This window comes from Pyrus communis, chromosome 13, assembly GCF_963583255.1.
Source record: "Pyrus communis chromosome 13, drPyrComm1.1, whole genome shotgun sequence".
Taxonomy (NCBI): Eukaryota; Viridiplantae; Streptophyta; class Magnoliopsida; order Rosales; family Rosaceae; genus Pyrus; species Pyrus communis.
This window is the reverse complement of record NC_084815.1, coordinates 25465518-25486659: the sequence shown is the minus strand read 5'-3', so window position 1 is coordinate 25486659 and position 21142 is coordinate 25465518. Positions and strand designations below refer to the sequence as shown.

Genomic DNA, 21142 nt, shown 5'->3' with positions numbered 1-21142 from the left:
AAAAAGAAAAAGAAAAGAGAACAACTAATTTGTTTGCTTGGTACAGTTTGATCCCGTGAGGAGTTAACTTTTACCGCTTCCTCCTTTGACGATTTACGGATTAAAAAACATTGAAAGCTTCAACGGTCAACATTCAAATACTATTACCAAAAAAGAGAAAAAAAGAAAACCTATTCCTCCTCCTACATCTTGAATTTCCTTTCTTTCTTTTTCAATTCTTTCCCACTTCTCGTACTTTGAACGCCGCGTGCGAAAGCCTCAAACTTGTAGTTCGGACAACAAATTTTGGTATATAAACTCCATCTCCTCCCTCCTATTTTTCCACAACCAAAAAAACCAACACCAACAAAACCAAAAGAAACAACTTCTCTAGTTTTCTGAATTTTCCTTCGTTATCTCTCTAACCTATAACTTCTGTTGTGTCAGTAAACTAGCTTGTACCAATGGTTTTAGGCTGGGGAAGGAGGAGAACCGGCCACCGTGCAGCGAAAAACCAGCCGGGGGACCTCGACATGGAAGCCCTGATCCCGAACCATTTCCTCTGCCCGATATCGCTTGACTTGATGAAGGATCCGGTCACATTGTCATCCGGAATAACCTACGATAGACAGAGCATCGACAAGTGGCTCGAAGGCGGGAACTTCACTTGCCCTGTGACAAATCAGTTGTTGAGAAGCTTTGATCAGATTCCCAACCATAGTCTCAGAAAAATGATTCAAGAATGGTGCACCGAAAACAAGCGCTATGGAATTGAACGTGTTCCAACTCCGCGAATTCCCGTCATGCCAATTGAGGTCTCCGAGATTCTTTTCAGTTTAGCGGACTCAGCTCGACGTTTGGATCACCAAGGGTGCGTCGAATGTGTGCGCAGAATCAAGAAATGGGCGGCCGAGAGCGAGCGAAACAAGCGCTGTATATTGGAGAATGGGGCTGCATCTGTACTCGCTGCAGCCTTTGATTCTTTCGCAAGTGATTGCGAAAGGAGAAATGCAACTGTGTGTGAAGAATTACTGTCTGCGCTGAGTTGGATGCTTCCGGCTTTCGATGAAGAGTCACACAAACACTTGGGATCCAAGGCATCGTTGCATTGCATGGTTTGGTTTCTCAAGGAAAGTGATGATCTTTCGGTGAAGCAAAACTCCATTCTAGCATTGAAAGAGCTTCTTTCTTGCGCTGATCGCACAAAACATGTTGAAGCGTTGGTGGAGATTGGTGGGGTGAATGACATTCTTTTCGAGCTCATCAGAGAGAAAATTTCGCCGGCGATTACCAAGGCATCTCTGACGGTAGTTTTGTACTTGATTTCATCATCTTCTTCCGCCGGTGAAAAGATCGAGTTAGCATTTTTGGAGATGGGATTGGTTTCGGTATTGCTGGAAATGCTTGTGGACTCGGAAAAGGGCGTAAGCGAGAGGGCATTGGCGGTTATCGACAGTCTTTGTGATTGCGAAGAAGGGAGGGAAAAGGCGTATGCTGATGCGCTAACTATACCAGTTTTAGTGAAGAAAATTTTAAGAATATCGGAAATGGCAACTGAGTATTCGATTTCAGCGATTTGGAAGCTGTGTAAATGTGCAAGCAGGCAAGATGAAAGAGTGCTGGTTGAGGCCCTTCAAGTCGGTACATTTCAGAAGCTCTTGTTGGTTTTACAGGTTCGTTGCGGGGATGATCACACGAAGGAGAAGACGAACGAGCTTCTGAAGCTCTTGAATCCTTACAGAGCTGGATTGGAATGCATAGAGTCCGTAGATTTTAAGAGTATTAGAAGGTCGTTTTGATGAACATTTTCAAAAGAAAACATACATATTCTTTGTGTTAATTAGTTCTTAGTTTTAGTTCCATCAATTGATGAGCTTTTGAAATGGTAAACATTGATTACTTTATTCTCCAGATTTGTTAATGCAATATGCTGCAAGTTGAATTGGAAAGTAAAATAGACTTTCAATCTCTTCTTTTCACATGTCACCGTATTATATCAATGATTATTGTTTCTGAAACACATGCTCGTTAGCCCTTTTGAAAGTACTTTTGTGATATCGAAATACTAAAGACACTATCGTGGGACTCTCTATAGATTCTCTGCTTGTTAGAGTATGAGTGTGATTCATAAGGTTGGGTAATAATCATTGTTGTCTCAGATTGCTATAGAGAAGTCTTAATATGTTTATGAGAGTTAATTAGACTTTGGTTTGGATTGAAACTCTATGTTGATAAGCTTAAGAATAGAACTCGTACAAGGATTTTGTCTTGTATTCCTTGTAGGATTGTAATAGGGCAATCTATGTTTAGTATAAAAACATAAGCCACTGCTCTCATAAAACATACGCTCAATATTGAACTAAGACCTATTGTTAGTTTGAGTACTTTTGGTTTTGCAAGAGAGGAGAAAGTGCACTGTTTGAAGTCTGATTTGGCTTCTTCTTCTGCTACTTTTATGGGTTAGTTTGTCATTATGTTTATCGAATTGTGATTTTAATACTTGTATAAATTTGTGGTTTATGAGCTTAATCTCTTAACTTGTAATTTTTGATAAGTTTAGTCTTACATGTGGTATCAAAGCCTAAGATTATTGCTCTTGAATTCAAGTTGAAAGTTTTAAAACTAAAACAGTAAAAGACGTGATGTTAATTAGCAAAGATCGAATTTTGTTTGTGAAGAAATCTGTAGGGCTTTTTCTAGAAAACCTTTCTTCACGGTTACGATCATTTTTGATACCATGTTACTTTGTTTGGGATCTATAAAGATTTCATGAATTTTCTTCTGCTTCCTTATCTGGAATTATACTGGTATAATATGTCAAACTCCTAAATTTTCATCTTGGTATGAGTTTGAGTTTTCTAGGTTCACAAGAGTCAATTATCACAACAAATTGAACATTGTGCTTTTGTGGGTCAATTGGTCAATATTGTCTTTTTGAAATCTTGATCATCCAATTATAATTGAGATAAAGAAATAATAGAGAGGACGACTTTATGCAAAAGATTAGGTAGTGTTGTTTTCAAAATTATTTTGACGATTTCAATTTTGAAAAAGGGGGAAAATCGTGTTCTATCTAAACCATCTTTCTGCAAAAGATCAAGGGATTGTTAAGGTTTGTGAATATATGACTAAACTGAGATTATGCAATTGGTGAGGAATCGGGAACCAATTGGTTCATATCTCCGGTTTCTTTATCGGCTGTGCAGTACATTATGCTTATGCTTAAGTGGGATAATCATATGTTTGAATGTAAGCATAAGGCAAAGAGTTAGGCCGGCCATTATAATTCATTTGGTTGAATTATTTGTGTTACTTAATTTGTTTAAGTAATGAGAAGGATCCTAATATGTCGGTTAGCATTCAAAAGGAAACGAATTAGGTTTCCATATGGATTCTGATTAGTCATTCATTGTATTGGAATGATTTTTTTTTAGTTAATATAGTTGCTATACCACATCTTTTACTTAACTTGGTTGTGTTAAGTATAGCGCCTAGATAAGTGGGAGCAAATTAGTTTGGTTTTGCTATATTGGTTCACATAATTACAAAGTGTAAATTAAGTATTGTGACTTTTGAGTTAATTCTGCGATGTAACAAAAAAGATTCTTAAGTTCAATACTTTAAAATGCATAGGTAAGTTATATGTGAGGTTAAGCTTTTGTTCTCCAAAAGATTTGGTGGCTATATGAGTGGGAGTAGACGTCTTGGTTTACTTTTGAGCTTAGATACATTGCTATGAACATGAACTGGACATTGTGATTTGTAAATTAAATATGTATTTTGTGTTGCAGAGGCAATTATAAATTCATTGTTTTGGTTTATGTAAGCTGGTTGTGTCTATGTACTAGTGTGTTGATGAATGACTTATGTGATCACCTTTATATTGAATTTGAGATGATTATTCACTGTTATGAATCATACTCAAGTGGGAGAATGTTAGAGTATGAGTGTGATTCAATCCTTGTTGTCTCAGATTGCTATAGAGAAGTCTTAATATGTTAATTCGACTTTGGTTTGGATTGAAACTCTATGTTGATAAGCTTAAGAATAGAGTTCGTACAAGGATTTTGTCTTGTATTCCTTGTAGGATTGTAATAGGGCAATCTATGTTTAGTATAAAAACATAAGCCATTGCTCTCACAAAACATACGCTCAATATTGAACTAAGACCTATTGTTAGTTTGAGTACTTTTGGTTTTGCAAGAGAGGAGAAGGTGCACTGTTTGAAGTTTGATTTGGCTTCTTCTTCTACTGCTTTTACGGGTTAGTTTGTCATTATGTTTATTGAATTGTGATTTTAATATTTGTATAACTTTGTGGTTCATGAGCTTAATCTCTTAACTTGTAATTTTTGATAAGTTTAGTCTTACACTGCCATCTCACAATTTAACGTTATTCTCGTGCCAACATTGTAAAACTTGTGTAAAAAAATATAGGGTGATAGAGAGTCCTACTTTAAAAGTCTCTTTAACATTTCTCTTTTTAATAAATATTACAGTTCTACATTGAGAAGTTCAAGTGCTTATAAAACACTTCTCCACAAAAGTGCTTGTACGGCCCAAAAATGCTAATAAGTTTTTGGCCAAATATTTTTCAGAAGCACTTTCGAATGCCAAAAACACTTTTAGCTATTTTAAAATCCGTTCAAAACATGTGTTATTCATTTAAGATGTTATATCAGCAGATCATAAGGACATGGTTTTTATATCAATTTAAGTTACCTCTTGTACGAAACATGTGTTATTCATTTAAAATCCGTTCAAAACATGTGTTATTCACTTTTATATCAATTTAAATCACCTCTCGTATGAAAACGAAACTCGAAACACATCCTTTTTGTGTGTCTAGTTGTTGGCGCCGACTGATGAACCTGAATTTTTATGTACCTGTTTAAACTAAACCAAAACTTGTTTGGATAATAAGGACATGGTTTCATACCTACCAAAAGAAAGAAGATTGGAACACTTTTTATGATGTGAGTTGGGAACGACAAGGATGTCAATAATGTACTGCACATTTGTAATGTGTTTTCAATCTTTTCAACTTGTTAGCTGTTAGTGTTTTAGCCCCTCCTCTCCTCCGAGTGGGAATTCTGCACATGGTACAGTCACATTCTTAAAGACATGGAGAGCCCACAAAATCTGGCTAAAATAATATTTTCTCAGTTAACATAAAATCTCGTAAAACATATCATTAGCTCAGTAAATATACTAAATAATTAAAAATTGGAGGAAAATAGTTGCCAAGAAACCATTATCAAGCAGCAGGCATGTCTGTAAAAAAATTATGATTGTCAAGTTTTTTCAAGATATTTTGCGTATTTAATAAGATGAAGTATTATAAGTTATTAGAAAGGTGATGGTACAACAAAAATGATACAAAATAGTTTTTGTGATGGTTTTTATAAAAACTCGCAAAGCCGATAAAAACCTTGAATTATAGTTAAGTGTTTGTGAAAAACAAAATTGGTGGAAATTCACAAGATCGTTTCCATAAGTAAAATGTTATAAACTTATAAGCCTATGCATAATATAATGTCCTGCATTAATTTTGAATGTTGTGCAAATTTTAAATCAAATCCTAATTGTTAAATTGGTCAGAATAAAATACCGTATCGATTAAGCATTGACAACCATCATAGAATGACGATATAGCAATTATAGTGATTAACTCAACAAATTTGGCCAATTGTCAAGAAATTAAAGCGTGTCATGGGTCAATGTAGACTCTGTGAAAACCAAGTCTGCATACGTTGGAAGACCTCGTTTGAACATTTCAATTGAATTATTTGATTTTCTCTGCCACGAAGTGTAAACGAAACTTGCAGCATAACATACGCCGATGAAACGAAGACCATGCCGAAATGCATCTGATGGTTCCATCAACGAAATTTAAAATTCAACTCTGAGCTAGACGGGGCGCCGCCTGTTCCTACTGCCCCGTCACGCTCACGATCTTTTGATCCTCAACGAATCGCGGGAGATTAGAATTCATATACTCAAACAAACGATCAATGCCATAGTTTTCATATAATGTGGAAAACAAAGTATATTTCAGCTACACGAACAATGTATCAACAACATACACGACGGCTACAAATTACGCACACAAATTCAAGACATTACAGTATCACTAAAAGCAACATCGGTTTCTCATTTATGATGAAAAAATATTAACTCGGTTGTTTCCACTGCCAACGAAGGGCCTATATCCGAAAACCTACTTGTCCTTGTACCTCTTCTCCACTTCCTCCAAGTTCTGAATGTCCTTGCACAATTTACAGATGCGAAATAGACACCTGCGCCCAAAATTTGTAGATTGCTATCAAATGACAAGACATATATCAGAGGCCTTAAGTTTACCTTCTTCCTTTTTTCTTTTATGAATTAAAAACAAAAAGAAGGGGGCATTTCATATCTGGCTGACGTACCAGTAAAGCAGACATGCTGAAGCACAAAGAATTACATTCCTTTGAGCCTTGTACATCTGCATGGCATATTATTCGCAACAAAGGAAATGAGTCGAGAACAATTGAATATAACACGGATATAGAAAGAACTTGACTTTTGTATCTCTTTATTGGCAGAGGGGTAAATATGCAATCACTAGACTAGGCTGATCAGCTCTTTTGTCACCTAACCGAATCAAATATGATAAGACTAAACTACGTGCATCAAGTAAAAGTTCAAATAACTTTCCACGCATGAATGGTTCAAAGACAATGCACGAATGGAACCAATTTCCCTAATAAACAAAGAAATCCGCAAATTCCATCTTCTAAACCTTAAAAAAAGAAGGATGATGAACTTGGCTTTGAAACCTTTGTATCTTGATACCTAGAAATCCAAAACAATGGCAACTGTCGTTTTAGACGCGAGCATTATGTTGAGAAATTGTCAAACACTCATTTGCATGGACATATCTATTCTCAATCACTCTAAAGACATCCCAAAGCTGAATGTGCAACAAATTGCAACGCAAGAATTGGACCACATATCAAAATTTTCATGAAATGTACAGCCCAAATGTAGAGATATCTCGTACTAGAATATTTCCAAAAGCATAACCCTTTCTTCCCCCCCTCATCCACAAATTCCCACAAACAAAGAAAGTCCAACAAATGATAAAGAAGCAGGATTCAAGTTACCATCCTATTCCAAAACAACCTAACAATTTAATTCCCTACATTTCTGTATTCGGAGGACTAATTTAAGAAACAGATATGCATTATTGAGCATTTTGATTTTGAGTAAAACTAAGCACGAATATGTGATTATCTCGAAGGTTCCTAAATAAAAAATGCGGTTAATTATAATAAAGCTGCCAGGCAGCATTAGTGAATGGGGAGATCAAAATGTAATTTTCCTTTTTTGTTACAAGATTTCTACTTCAATAAGTTAATTTAGCTGGTTGATCAAGTTCAAGACCAGAAGGCATCATCTGATCAATTTGATCAAATATTAGAGCTTTAAAAGCAATGAAAACCACGGGGAGAGAGAGAGAGAGAGAGAGAGAGAGAGAGAGAGAGAGAGAGAGAGAGTAATGGGAAACTGACCGATTTCTCATAGCGGTCACGCTCAGAGGCAGTGCAGATATCAGAGGTGCAGGCCAACCGGTGCTCATTCTTCCAGTATATATCTACACATAATCAAACGAAACAATTGCAAAATCAAACATCAATGGGAACCCATTGTTACCAAAAATCAAACAAAAAAAGAAGATAAATTGGGAAATCCAAAGCTATATAATGCCCTAAGAACGAGAAATTCGAAACCCCATTTCAAATGAGAGGCCAGATCGCAGACATAATTACAATTAAGGACAATATCAGTGTGATTGGAACGGAAACGGGAGCGAAATCGAGAAAAGAAACGAACCCAGGAGCTGAAATCCGGCGAAGGGGACGATGAAGAGGGCGGGTTGGAGGATTAGAGAGACCAGCGACACGAATCGATTCTTCAACAGCTTGGGCGCCGGAATGGTTAGGAGGAAGGCCAACGCCGCCTCTGCCGCCACCACGTACGTCAATATCATCCACTGCAACCCCATCTTCGCCTCCAATTCCTCTGCCTTTGCTTGCTTCGCTGTTACTTGCTCTACTTCTTCTGATTTTGCAGCTGCCTGAGGGCTTAATCACCAAGTAAAGCATATAGGAAAGAAGGAAGATTAGAAAAGTATCTCCCTCCCTCGCTATGGTTTGGTTTGGTTTGGTTTGGTTTGTGTCTGATCGGATCGGTTGGGTTGGCCCAAAACCAACATCGTTTGGGCCACAGCCATTAGGCAGTTTTATGGTCCACTCCAAGCCCAAGCTATATTTTCAACTATAAATGGGCCTGATGCCCAAATTTGCAGTAAATCGAGAATGTAGTCTTGTCTATTGTTTGTGATGCTGTGCTATTTCTCATAGAGGTGATCAAGGAACATTAAACGTACATTAGTTGATATAAAATTTAAAGGTAAAGGCCTATGAAATCTTAATTAGTCACTCAAGTGATAAAGAGAACGAGACTCTATAAGAACGAGACTCAAGTGATAAAGAGAACGAGACTCTATAAAGTCACACCTGGAAGGTGACGAAAGCCATAAAGTGTGATGATGAGGATACTCACGTCCGTTTATCGTATATCGTACGGTCAAAAATCATTTTAAATATTTTTATTTTAAATTAAACATAAACAGTACTTGATGAAAACTGACCACACGATATATGATGAACAGACACGATTTAAGGATCTCTGGCATCCTCACAAAGAGGATCCAGAGAGGATCCTCATTCCAATTTTTATTGGTAGAGTACGTAGCACTCAGTGGCGGAGCTAGTGTAGGGTCCTCGGTTGCCTTGACTCCAACAACTTGAAAAGCCATATGTATATTTGTTTTGTTTTGTATTTGGCTCCTATAAACACCTAAGACAAACTAAATTACAACCTCCTCTTCTTACTTCTTATATTTTCTTCTATCATATTTATCTTCCTTTTCTCTCTTCTTGTATGAAATACTTTAGTTGAAAAGCCTTGGCATCCTTCAACATTACTCTATAGGATCCTACATCTATCCTCGACAAACCTTTACAAATAATAGTAATTGTCGACATATGTTGACATAAACTTTTAGCATATGTTGATAGGAATTGTTATGTGCTTACTAAGTGGTCGACGAAATGATCCAATAAAATTTTTTTGATTGATATTATAATCTCATTATTTAAAAATTCTGACCACACCACTGTTTACGCTTGCACTTGCATGAGCAAGCAAATCACACGTGAAAACCATTAGAGAAGAGACAACAGAGAGAGATCAGCCCAATTAACATGGCAGCGGTATTACCAAACCCCTTCGGGCTGAAATCAAACAACCACAGTCACCATCATCAATTATCTCTTTTTCCATACTTTTTTTTTTTTTTTTCCTTCTCAAACTCATAATCAAACTAAACTAAGAAGAAGAATAAAATAAAACATAAATTCTCCAAAATAAAAAATAAAAAATAAAACATAAAAGCCTTCATGATAAGAAACGGACCTAGCATAACAAAGAAAAACTTTTTTTTAATTAATCTCATTTCTCCAAGGCAACGACTACACATACTTTTTCCTCTTTTATTTCATTCTAACAGTTGTAGACAATTTTCATCTCAGGTTTAAGGCTTGTGGGTGTACAATGAAAATTAGCTTCATCCACAGCAAGGAAGTGTTCACAACAGAGTTCAATCAAGAATCGAACTACCAAGTTGAAAATAAGAATTTATAATGAATATAAGAATTCTTCAACAATCTTGAAAACTCTTATCCATAAGGAGATATTTATAAAAATACAAAAAAAGCAATAATAAAAAATAAATCAAATAAAATCTCTAATTAAATAAAATCTCAAAAATATTTTCTTTTATATTTTCCAACATAAGGCACTGTTAAAAATCCTTACTCCATCAATCAAACAATAAAACAACGTGCTTGGATCTCCATTTATTAATTTCTTCTTTTTACCTAGCCAAGCTATACTTTTGGCCCGCAGTGGCTGGTCTCGTGTAGCACATTAGCATGTTGAATTGTGCTACATTCACATTCCAGCTGGTCCCGCCTTATCGCAAATACTTTTGGCCCGCAGTGGCTGGTCTCGTGTAGCACATTAGCATGTTGAATTTGTGCTACATACACATTCCAGCTGGTCTGCCTTATCGCAAATATTTTTGGCATATAGTTCATTACTGAAGAATCGAAGACGGTCCATTTGCATTCTAGACTTCTCCCTGCGCTACAAGCCAACAGACCTTGGATATCATACCATGCGGTGACTGGGACACTTTTCAATTGGAATTTTACATACAACAGGTGAGTTCAGTAGTAATTTTTCTATATATTCTCAATAGGTTTTCACACACATGCACACAAGATAATGGAATAGATGATTTAGGACACTGCTGTAGCTCCTTATATGAGCTAATCCAAATTAAGGAACTAATCTAGATCGTTTATTCTTTTAATCATCATTCAAAGATTCTCTTTGGAAACTTTTTCGATTTGGAGACCGCTTATAGTGAAATGAGAAGTCTAGAATGCAAATGTATCATGTTCATTGTAGATGCAAATTTCTTCCTCCTTGTTTTCGGACAAAATTGCACCTACAAAACAAACAACACAGGTCAAGGCCAAGAGCCTCACGCGTCCATGATGAATGGGGGGGCTTTGGCCGAAGAACCTCCGATGCCAAAGTTAGAATTTTGAGGGAAAAATGTTTAGAGAATTTAGCAAGAGAATTGGAATTGAGTTTTGGAGAAAATGAGGTGGTTTATATAGGGGTGTGGCCGGCTCCTTTGGGAGGAGGAGGACCGGCCACTTGGATGGTTTTTTGGGTGAGATTCATGATTTGTAGCTAATTAATAAATTAATTGAATAATAAATCAATTAATTAGTTAATTAATATAATTTGAAAGCAAAGATTTGGGGGTTACCTTGTGGAGAAGATTTGATGAGGATGGATGAAATAGGTTATAAATAAATATCTATTTTGGGCACTTTTGACTTGATTAAGGGATGATTGTCCATTGCTCGCGTGTAGGAGTTCCGGTATTTCTCGAGGGTAATTTTGTCATTTGCATCTTAAAATCCACGTGTCATCTTCATATTCTTCTTGATTATTTTTTGCTCCACATTCATATTTTTCCATAATCGATTATGTCAAAAGAAAAAAACAGTGAAAAAAAAAATGTTCGATGCAAATCTTTACCTGCCAATATAACTTATATAAGCATCGGAACAACGGGTCGAGACACATGAACCACGTTTAACATTATTATTTGAGGAATAGTACTCGTATCTTGTAATTAAAGAGAAGAGGATATTTAAAAAAAAAGAAAAAAAAAAGAAAAAGAAAAAAAAAAGAGAGGATAATAGTGCATCACCAATAAATGAAAGACAGGACATCAAAGATGAGATTACAGTTAAAAACAGCAGGTTCACGTGCTGCCTTTGATTTGCCTATAAATACCATATACCATGTTGGAGTTCGGCAAATCATCAAACATCCAATAGAAAGAGCAAAAGAGAGAGATTGAAAGTGAGAGATCAGAAATGGCATCACAATTGCCAAGCACTCTTGCCCTGAAATCAAACAGTAACAACAAATACTTGCGCTACATACACGAAGGTGACTTCCAAGGGTTTCTCCAATTCTCCGGAGACGATGTTGTGAGCCCATACACAAAATTGCACGTGGAGCCGGCCTCAAATGGTGGCAACAACGGCGGCCTAGGGCTGGTGAATATAAGATTCGCTTACAACAACAAATACTTGAGAAGACAAGACAAAGACCACTGGTGGATTGTAGCCGGGGCTGATGAACCAGTGGAAGATAAATCCCTTTGGTCATGCACACTCTGGGAGCCTCAGGTTGTCGTAGTAGACCACAACAACAACAACAAAGTCCTCCTCCGACTGCGCCACGTGCAACTGGGACACTACGCAAGGCCACTCTCGGCAAATGCCTTCCATTCGTGCCTGTTCGCATCCCAAAAGAATCCCGACACTCAAACCTATGAGGATGTCTTTTCAGTCACCGACTGGGAATCCTTGGTGATTTTCCCCAAACTTGTTGCCTTCAAAGGCGACAATGACCAATTCCTCACCCCCAAATCCATCGATGGACACCCCCATCTGCAGTTCTCAGCCTCTGGTCTCATTGATACGTCGGTGGGGCACGAGGTCTTCACCGCAGGTGATGGAAGCGTTCGCATAAAGTCCACTCACACTCAAAATTTCTGGAGGCGTACTAGCACTAAAGATTGGATCTGGACCGCCACAAACGACGCCACCAACAAGGACTCTGACATGCTGTTTTGGCCAGTCAAACTCGAGGCTGCCGACCACAACAATACTGACAATATTAATGTTGTAGCTCTCCGCAACTTGGGCAACAACAACTACAGCAAGAGATTCACTACCGGGTCCAAGATTAGTTGTCTCTGTGCGAACGTGCCTACAATTACCGTAGAGGCGCACCTGGCAGTTGAAGAGCCTGTTCTGTCCAGAAAAATCTCTGATATCGGTTTCCGTCTCACCGATGCTAGGATCTATGATAAAAGCGAGATCGTCGTGGCCACTGGAATAGCCGAAAACCGCACCAAAGAACCCACATATGCAATCATCCCGCTGGTCTACATGGACACTAGGGCTAGTACTTGGAATTCCATTGTCGATCAGGTCTCATTCACGTCCCTCATCCCAACCACCATAACTTCCGCCACTCTATTCATCGTAGACGAAAAGGACAACGTTAAACTAGTGGGTGATCAGTTTACTGGAGTCTATGAGTGGGGAAAAGCTCGCACATCACAAACTACAATTGTGACTGAATTTCCGGTTGTTGTGAAGCCAATGACTCGGGTGAAGGTGAGCCTGATAGCAACAAAGGGTTCATGCGATGTTCCCTTCTTCTACTCTCAGAAAGACACTCTTGTTAGCACTGAGAAGAAAATCGTTACCTACTCCAAGGAGGGTGGCGTTTATACGGGTGTCTGTTTCTACAACTTGAAGCACAAGGAAGAAGAAGAACCACTGTGATCATATATAATTTGATCGATACTTGTGGGTAGCATCTCTAAAAGTATCACGCTTTGCATGCTTTGATGTGGATTCAATAAAACTGCATGCATGAATGCATATGTAAGCTAGCTACGATAAGTTATTTAATATCTATTACCAGAATAAATAAAACTGCATGCATGAATGCATATGTAAGTTATTTAATATCTATTACCAGAATAAATAAAACTGCATGCATGAATGCATATGTAAGTTATTTAATATCTATTACGAGAATAAATAAAACTGCATGCATGAATGCATATGTAAGCTAGCTACGATACGTTATTTAATATCTATTACGAGAATAAATAAAAGGGTGTGCTTCTCTTTCCTTTTACTATTGAGAGTCCTAGTCAGGTTTCACTTCCATGATTCAAGGGCTTTAATTAAATTGATCTGTCAAAACACAAATCAAACATATATATGTGCTTTACCCTCGCCATGTATGTTTCATTAGTTCTGAAACAACAAAGTTAAGAAACTGATGAGAAGGAGCTAGTGATTCACTACTAATTAGCGAGACACTCTTATTGTATTTAAGTTTCATGTGCTTAATGTTAATATGCTTATGTTGAGAGTACAAATCTCACATTCACATAGGAGAATTGAAGTATTTTCTAATAGTTTAAATGATTTTGGGCGGTCTCTCTCGTTGTCAATTGATTTTGGTACATGCATACATAGATTCATGGATTATTTATGCTGAAAATATGCTTTGTAAGCAGTAAGCACCACATTTGCTGAATATATATCTCTCTCAAAAAGCCAAACAAAAGCACTATAGTTTGGGGTTCACAATACTTATGCAGACTCTTCTCCCTTTATTAAGCAATTTGATATGTTACATGTGGATAACATAATAGGTTGTTAAAAAGAAACAGCTATTATGTTCAATTTGTCTCTTCTACTAAGCAGTTTGTTGATATCTTAACAAGGGTCTGTCTACACTCTATTTCAATCTCAATAACATAATCTTAGGCTTGAATCCCCTGAGCTTTAGAGGGATGTCAAGTCTATAAATCCTATGGATGTAATCATGCCAAGTGGCATTAGATTATAGAGCTTATTGTAACTAATTCTAGAAGCTGTTAGTAGTGGTTGTACATCAGTGTATCTATAACAAACATATTGATTGTAATCGTTCTGTCATTACTGAACAGATTAGTTGCTTCATGTTTTCTCTCTAAAACTCTTTGTTTTGTATTATTACATCCTCATCCAAAGGACATGTCAACTTTGTTTATATAGAAACCTCTTACACTCACAATTACAACATTACCCCTTAACCAACTCAATCCTTGTAACTACCTTAACTAATACTAACATGAACACCCAACCCAACCCCCACCCCCCCCCCCCCCCCCCCCAAACACCACAAAAAAAAAACGAAGCTGGGAACTTCCAAGCTGAGATTGCTACAATGTCGAAGAAACATTGGGCTATGCAGTCCTTTAGTAAGAACATCTGCAAATTGTTCTTCTGTAGGAATATATTGCACAATTAGGTTCTTTTTTTTAACTTTCTCTCGAACAAAATGATAATATGTGTCTACGTGTTTCATTTGAGAATTAAAAACATGATTAGAACTTAAGGCTAATGCAAACATGGAGGTACTAAGATGTATTGATGAACATTCTTGAGCAGATATCGAATCCAAAACACATCATCTGCACAATGTGCTAGAGCCTTGTACTCCACCTCTGTCGAGTTTCTAGAAACTGTAGATTGTTTCTTAGACTGCCAAGAGATTGAATTGGAACCCAAACCACATATCCAGTAATTGATCTTTCAGTATTGATATCAGCCACTTAATCAGAATCAGAATAGTCAGTTATATGAAAGTCAGTTGACTCTGTGTATTTTGATCCACATTGCATTGTCCCTCGCAAGTATCTCAAAATTCTCTTAAAGAAATGTAAATGTAACTTTGAAGGATGTGTCATGAATTGGCATACTATATTAACAGAAAGAGCAATATCAAGCATAGTGAAGGTTAATTACTGAAAAGCACCTACAAGGCTTCTATGGTGACGTGGATCAGATAAAGGAGGACTTTCGGCCACAAGCAATTGTGTATGAGCCTTGGAAGGTATAGAAGTTGGTTTACAATGCTTAATTCTTGCATTTTTCAACAACTCCTTGGCATACTTGGATTGATTAACAAACATGGATCAATCTTGTTGGTATTAAATCAGCAATCCTAAGAAGTATGTAAGTCTGCCTATATTTTTTAGATCAAACACTCAACAAGGCTTGTAATCACTGATTAAACCTTTATAGGACTTGAACCAGTAGGGATTATATTATCAACATATAACAAAAGAAGTATAACATCTTCATCATCAATTTTAATAAACAAACTAGTACTAGACAATGATGCTTTGAAACCAAGTACAGGTAGATAACTTGTAAACTTGGAATTTCAAGTTTTAGGAGCTTGTTTGAGCCCGTAAAGTGACTTAACAAGTCTGTAAACATGATTTGGATATTTAGAATCCGTAAAGCCCTATCGTTGCTTCATTTAGACCTTCCTCAAGACCCACGAGGTTTTGAGAATTCATGTAAGACTTTTTATTGATATTCTTGAGGGTAAGCCCTCGTTTAGGCAATTTTTTGGGCCCCAATGTTATTTTTTTGAGTAAATTACACAAAACTACCTCAACTATGAGTCGAACGACACTATCATACCTCATTTTTTAAAATGACAATGTCATACCTCATCTTACAAATTTGTTCCAATGTTAGACCTCCCTCAGTTTTTCTGTTAATTTCTCTGTTAAATGTTGACGTGGCTAGAAGCGGAGCCCACTCACTAATTCAACTGGATTAAAAAATAATTAAATATATTTTTAATAATTAAATATTATAAAATTAAAATTATTTTTTATATAAAATTAAAATCCAACCTTCCCCACCCGTCCCACCAGTTGGATTAGTGAGTGGGCCTCGCTTCTAGCCATATCAACATTTAACAGAGAAGTTAACAGAAAAACTGACGGAGGTCTAACATTGGAACAACTTCGTAAGATGAGGTATGATATTGTCATTTTTAAAAGATGAGGAATGATAGTGTCGTTCGACCCATAGTTGAGATAGTTTTGTGTAATTTATCCTATTTTTTTCCTCACTTATTTTTACGTTTTTTGTTTAAATATTGCATTTTATTTTTGTTGGAGATTCAAATATTCTATGAAAATACATATGTGGCTCAATTAATAGAATTTGCTTTCAAATGCCTTATAAAGTTTTCATTAATGCTTACCAAAAATATTTTGTGAAAATAATAAATTTTCATTTTTGACAATAAACGCGGGTACGTTGGTACAAAATTCATTATAAAATCTATTTGCTTTCAAATATCAACAGAAAGCAACAAGCCTCTATGTACATTCCTCATATATAACAATAACTCATGTTGTCCCATAGTTCGGGTCTTACTACTTTGCCTGAAGTATGTGAATGGGGAGGAAAACCGTTGTCCTATAAAAGAGATCCCTCCCTCATTTAGAGAAAGGCAACCCTAGCTTCTCTACTATTTCAAAGTAACATGCCACTATGTAACTCACATTTACATAGTGAAACTGGATATGCACCAGTGTTGACATACCTCAACTTAAGGTGAACCACGATATATCCTGTATTCTTTCTGTTTGTGTAATTTACGATTGGATCCAAGTTTGTCCAAGATCCCACTCACTCAATTTTGTGCATTATATGTTACAAAGTTTCAAACAAAATACTCTGCAGTCATCGATTATATATGAAGGTTAGACAAACGCTTATTCATACCGTGCATGTAAAAATAAAATAACTATCTCTATAAAGTATAAACAAGGCTATAACTGGAACAAAAAAGTTTGAAAAATATATTGTTGACCCTAGAAATTATAAAGCCTACATGGTGCACATGTCGAGTAATTACGAGCTAGCTACGTTCTTCTTGCGAATATGAGCGTGCCAACTCGCAACCGATCTTGGTCGGGTGACTAAAATAGATGTGGTGACGGTGGTATCGAATGCGTTGCTGACTTCTGTATTGAAGGAATACGGCTAAGGAAAGATCATGTTTCAACCTTGAGTTCTAAAACCTGAAGACAAGGTTGCTTACATCACTGCAAAGCTCAGGATCTCCTGCACCAGGTTCAGCTCATCGACTATATTCGTGAGAATACAGGTCCATCAAATCGATATCAGGCTATAAAGACATGGGTACTCAAAGGAGATGAGTGTCTTTATGGTGAACGTGGTTCAACAATCTATATGCCGAGCTGCAAAATGCACATGAGAGTAACTAATCATAGAACACTTCACTTCATTAGGAAGCTAATGAAGTGACCCTTTTCGGTGAAAAAGTTAGAAACTCTTCATCGGCCAAGACTTGGATAGATGACCAATTAACGAGTAGAAGTGCTGTTTACTGATCTGAATTGAAGGTGCTTCTGATTTGCTTAGTTATACGGCTCTAGTGTTGTTCACTTATCTGAACTAGTTAAAGATGTTGCCGGTTGTCAACATAGTGTTGTTTACTTGTTCAAACTGAAGATGTGCTGGTGGGAGAGTTAGGATAGTGTTTTTCTCAAAGGGTATGATAAGGGTTTCGTATAGAGCAAGGGTTTTCGCATAGAGTGTTTTGAGTTGTTTGTTAAATTGAGTTGAATGGGCATTTTCTATTGCAGAACCTTCTATATTTATAGGTAACGCACCTGGGATAAACAAGCCTGCCTAAGTTGAGTTCTAAGAGGACTGTATTTGCTTGACATCTGCTTGAATATTCTCCTTATCCTTTTGTGGCCAAAACCCCATCTTCATCCAGTCTCAGCCTTTTTAGTTCCAAACTAGGACTCTAAATCTAATGTCATTATTACACTCATCCATCTTTATCTATCACACATACATTTTGATCATTTGGATAATTCGTATTTATCCAAGCTGAATCTGATATCTGGCAATTTCAATTCGTATAAGACTCGACTAGCCACCCACACTTGATCTCTTCATAATCCTTCCTTCATAAAGACTTGATCAAATTGATCTTATTTCAGGGCTAAAAGCCCACTGGCCTAGAAGATACACATTGAGTAGAGGTTCAAGATTCTCAGAAGGATCTTCTCAGCTCAAATTATTATTTCAGACCGAACATATACAAACAGATGAATGAGATTAATTATAAGTAAAAATACAAAAACTCACATTGGGAGTTATGGATAATCAAGCTCGAACTGATGAGTTCCACCACGTCAGGGTATTTTACCATTTCTTGCGTCAGTCCAATGAGGTCTCAGCCATCCCTGTTCATATTAATTAAAGAGAGAAACAAGGAGAAATGCTAATAACAAATAAGAACTATTGTTACTGTCTTATTGATTGATCATAAAGAAAATTGATCTTTTATAGTAAAGGATAATTTCCATTTTGTGACTCTAAAGTTATTCAATTTTCGGCTTTTTGTATCTAAATTTCTTTTCGTCTAACAATGAACTGCTGTACTGGTACGGTTATGAAAAAAAGGAAAAACATTTGCATTTGCCAAATGACTTATCCATGTGGATAACATATTATTATCATATAAATTTTTTTATTAAAATCGTTCAATTTATTAATTTTTATTTAAAGATCATTGTTACGTGAATTATTTGAATCGAAAATGATTTAATCTTCAAAACAACCTGTTGATCTGGCCGTGGCTGACCAGCGGGACGAAGGTAAAAGCAGTTGGTTTGCACATTGTTCAAGCCTGAGCTTGTTGGACCTGCAGACAAAGACAACAACAATGTGCTCTGCTAACTACGCCACGTGCAAACCGGTCTCTGTACAAGGTCATTCGTTGAAAACAGATTAGAACTACGCCTGAAAGAATTAAGTCCTGATCCCCAACAAGTGGATGTCTACAAGCCAGTCCCGTGCAAGAAGCCGTGTTGTAGAGGTTCAATAATATATGGTGGACGAATGTATTAATTCATGCGTATAATGATCTAGCTAGCAAGGTTATTAATTTGTAATTTTGGCCTCGCGACTTTTTCAATTTTTCCTCAGTATACCGAAGGCCATTCATTTGTCATAATATTTTCTATAGAGTAATGATATTCATACCATATTTTTGTATCACATTTTTATACCATATTATGTGATATTTGATGTGAACAGCCACATCATTTGAATTAATCAAAATTTTAAATTTAATTCATTATTTAATAAACTAATAATTAAGAAAAACTAGTTAATTAAATGATGATTGTGGTATACGAGGAGTCTTTCTCCTTCATTTCCTTGAGTTTTGCAAAATTTTCAAATAATGTGGTTGTCCACGTCAGATACCACCTAAGATGGTATAAAAACATGGTATGAATATCATTACTCTTTTCCATACGTTTCAACTTTTCAAATCAAACAAAATGGTTGACTACCCATTACGTACCATTACTCGACCAAGATAAGTTTTCCATGATTTGCATATAATATTCAAAGTGTATCTTTTCAACCTTGGACAGTTTCAGCAAATATTACGTTAGTTTCTTTCTTTTGTCAGTTAAATAAGCAGGCCAAAAGTTGGAAAAAAAAAAAAAAAAAAAAGGCAGGCCAAAATGGGAGAGGGCAATGTTCGCACTCTTGGCTCAGGTCACATATCAAACATGCATTTGTTTTATCTGCGTACGTGACATTGTCCCTGAGAGAAATGGTCAGTTGTCCAACCAAATCTGGCGTCAGTTTAATGACTTGAGCTAATTAAACAACTCGCTGTTGAAAGCTTGCACATAATACATATATACCTCATCAACTTTTGATTTGTATTTTGTGGAAGGAGAGAAACTGAGAGAAAGATTAGTTAAAGACTAAGAGAGCGATAATTAAAGACCAAAAGAAGCTATTACACTTGCATAATCCAAAGTAACTCTTTTCCCCGATCGAGTTTCTTTTCAAGATCCGGTGTTGCATATAGAAACTTTCTAAGTTTCACTACAGGATCTACCTTTAAAAAACTACTAGAAGGGAAAGCATCTATATTCGAGTCCTTATTAATCACACAGTCGCAGAATCCCCCACCGATATTACCTTCCTTCTCATGGCCAGGCAGCCATGGCTGTCTTCACTACCATCTTCCATCCCCACTTTTAACTTCCTTCTCATGGCTAGGCAGCGATAGCTGTCTTCACCACCATCTTCCATCCCCACTTTTAACCAAGTCCGTTACCATCGTCTACTATAAATCCGTCACTATTTCTAAGGCTCCACTGTATTTTCTAACAAGTAATCCCCAGACTTTTATTTCTCGTCATAACCATAAGCACTTGTTAAGAAAAATTTTAACAAAATATTCTACACTAATCATGTGTTTTATGAAAGTTGACAATCACTTACTTAATTCTTAGAAATACATGCTATTCCGATAAACAAGGCTGGAAACTAATGAACAAGGCAATGACATCAGTTATTTACCAAATCTTTCGTCACTGGCCTGGGTGCCCATATCAATTAAATACTAAGAATAAATATTACTCTCTAATAGTTTATCGTATCGAAACAGATAAAAAAAAAATTATATAAGCAGATCAGGAAAAAAATGACCATAAATAGGATAGCTGGCTTATAAATAGTTTACCATATGCTCTCATATGATCATATGATCATAAAACAAAAAAAAATAAAAAAATAAAAAATTATTATTGGTATTTCAAATTCTCGTTATGCACTACAAATTTTTATATTTAAAAAAAAAATACACACTTGTGAAGAGTGCACAAGGAAAATTTTGGAATGTCAATAAAAGTTTTTTAAAAAAATATACATAATTTGAAGAGTGCTACTAATCTCACCCCATTGTCCTATTTTCCCACCCACCTTTTATAAAATAGTAATAACATCTTTAATTTTCTAGAAAAAGACTTTTCAACCCCTATTTTGTTTCTCTCTCCCTCTTTCTTCTCTCTTTGGTTTATCTCTTATCGCCTTCTACATCGACTGCTATGGCTTCTCCACCAACCGGCACCGTCTCTCTCTCGCCCCATGTTTACCATTTTAGTACATAAGTTCTCTCTCTTTGTCCCTAATAAGCGCCATGCACATGATGACACTTTTTAGGCG

The 21142-nt window shown here is 36.4% G+C and overlaps 3 protein-coding genes across 3 annotated transcripts; 2 read left to right on the top strand and 1 right to left on the bottom strand.

Annotated features, from left to right (window-relative positions):
* Positions 1-331: 331 nt before the first annotated feature.
* LOC137713872 (U-box domain-containing protein 21-like) lies at positions 332-2032 on the top strand. Its single transcript, XM_068453225.1, has one exon. It carries the CDS (start codon positions 444-446, stop codon positions 1776-1778), a length of 1335 nt encoding a protein of 444 aa, XP_068309326.1. The 5' UTR covers positions 332-443; the 3' UTR covers positions 1779-2032.
* A 3942-nt stretch (positions 2033-5974) lies between these two features.
* On the bottom strand, positions 5975-8136 carry LOC137712558 (uncharacterized). Its single transcript, XM_068451641.1, has 4 exons — positions 7857-8136; positions 7535-7617; positions 6410-6465; positions 5975-6277 (listed from the first exon to the last, which is right to left on the bottom strand). The coding sequence occupies exons 1-4, from the start codon at positions 8026-8028 to the stop codon at positions 6199-6201; spliced, it is 390 nt and encodes a 129-aa protein (XP_068307742.1). The 5' UTR covers positions 8029-8136; the 3' UTR covers positions 5975-6198.
* Positions 8137-11551: 3415 nt separating this feature from the next.
* LOC137712437 (uncharacterized) lies at positions 11552-13039 on the top strand. The gene has a single exon (XM_068451511.1). It carries the CDS (start codon positions 11552-11554, stop codon positions 13037-13039), a length of 1488 nt encoding a protein of 495 aa, XP_068307612.1.
* Positions 13040-21142: the final 8103 nt, after the last annotated feature.

What these genes read in the sequence shown, in the direction of transcription:
- LOC137712437 (XM_068451511.1), top strand. Translation starts at nt 11,552, where the DNA reads ATGGCATCACAATTGCCAAGCACTCTTGCCCTGAAATCAAACAGTAAC.
- LOC137712558 (XM_068451641.1), bottom strand. Translation starts at nt 8,028, where the DNA reads ATGGGGTTGCAGTGGATGATATTGACGTACGTGGTGGCGGCAGAGGCG. An exon ending in CGCCGGATTTCAGCTCCTGG is followed by an intron (nt 7,618 to 7,856) that starts GTTCGTTTCTTT and finishes GATTATGTGTAG; the next exon opens with ATATATACTGGAAGAATGAG. An exon ending in TCAGCATGTCTGCTTTACTG is followed by an intron (nt 6,278 to 6,409) that starts GTACGTCAGCCA and finishes TTTTGGGCGCAG; the next exon opens with GTGTCTATTTCGCATCTGTA.
- LOC137713872 (XM_068453225.1), top strand. Translation starts at nt 444, where the DNA reads ATGGTTTTAGGCTGGGGAAGGAGGAGAACCGGCCACCGTGCAGCGAAA.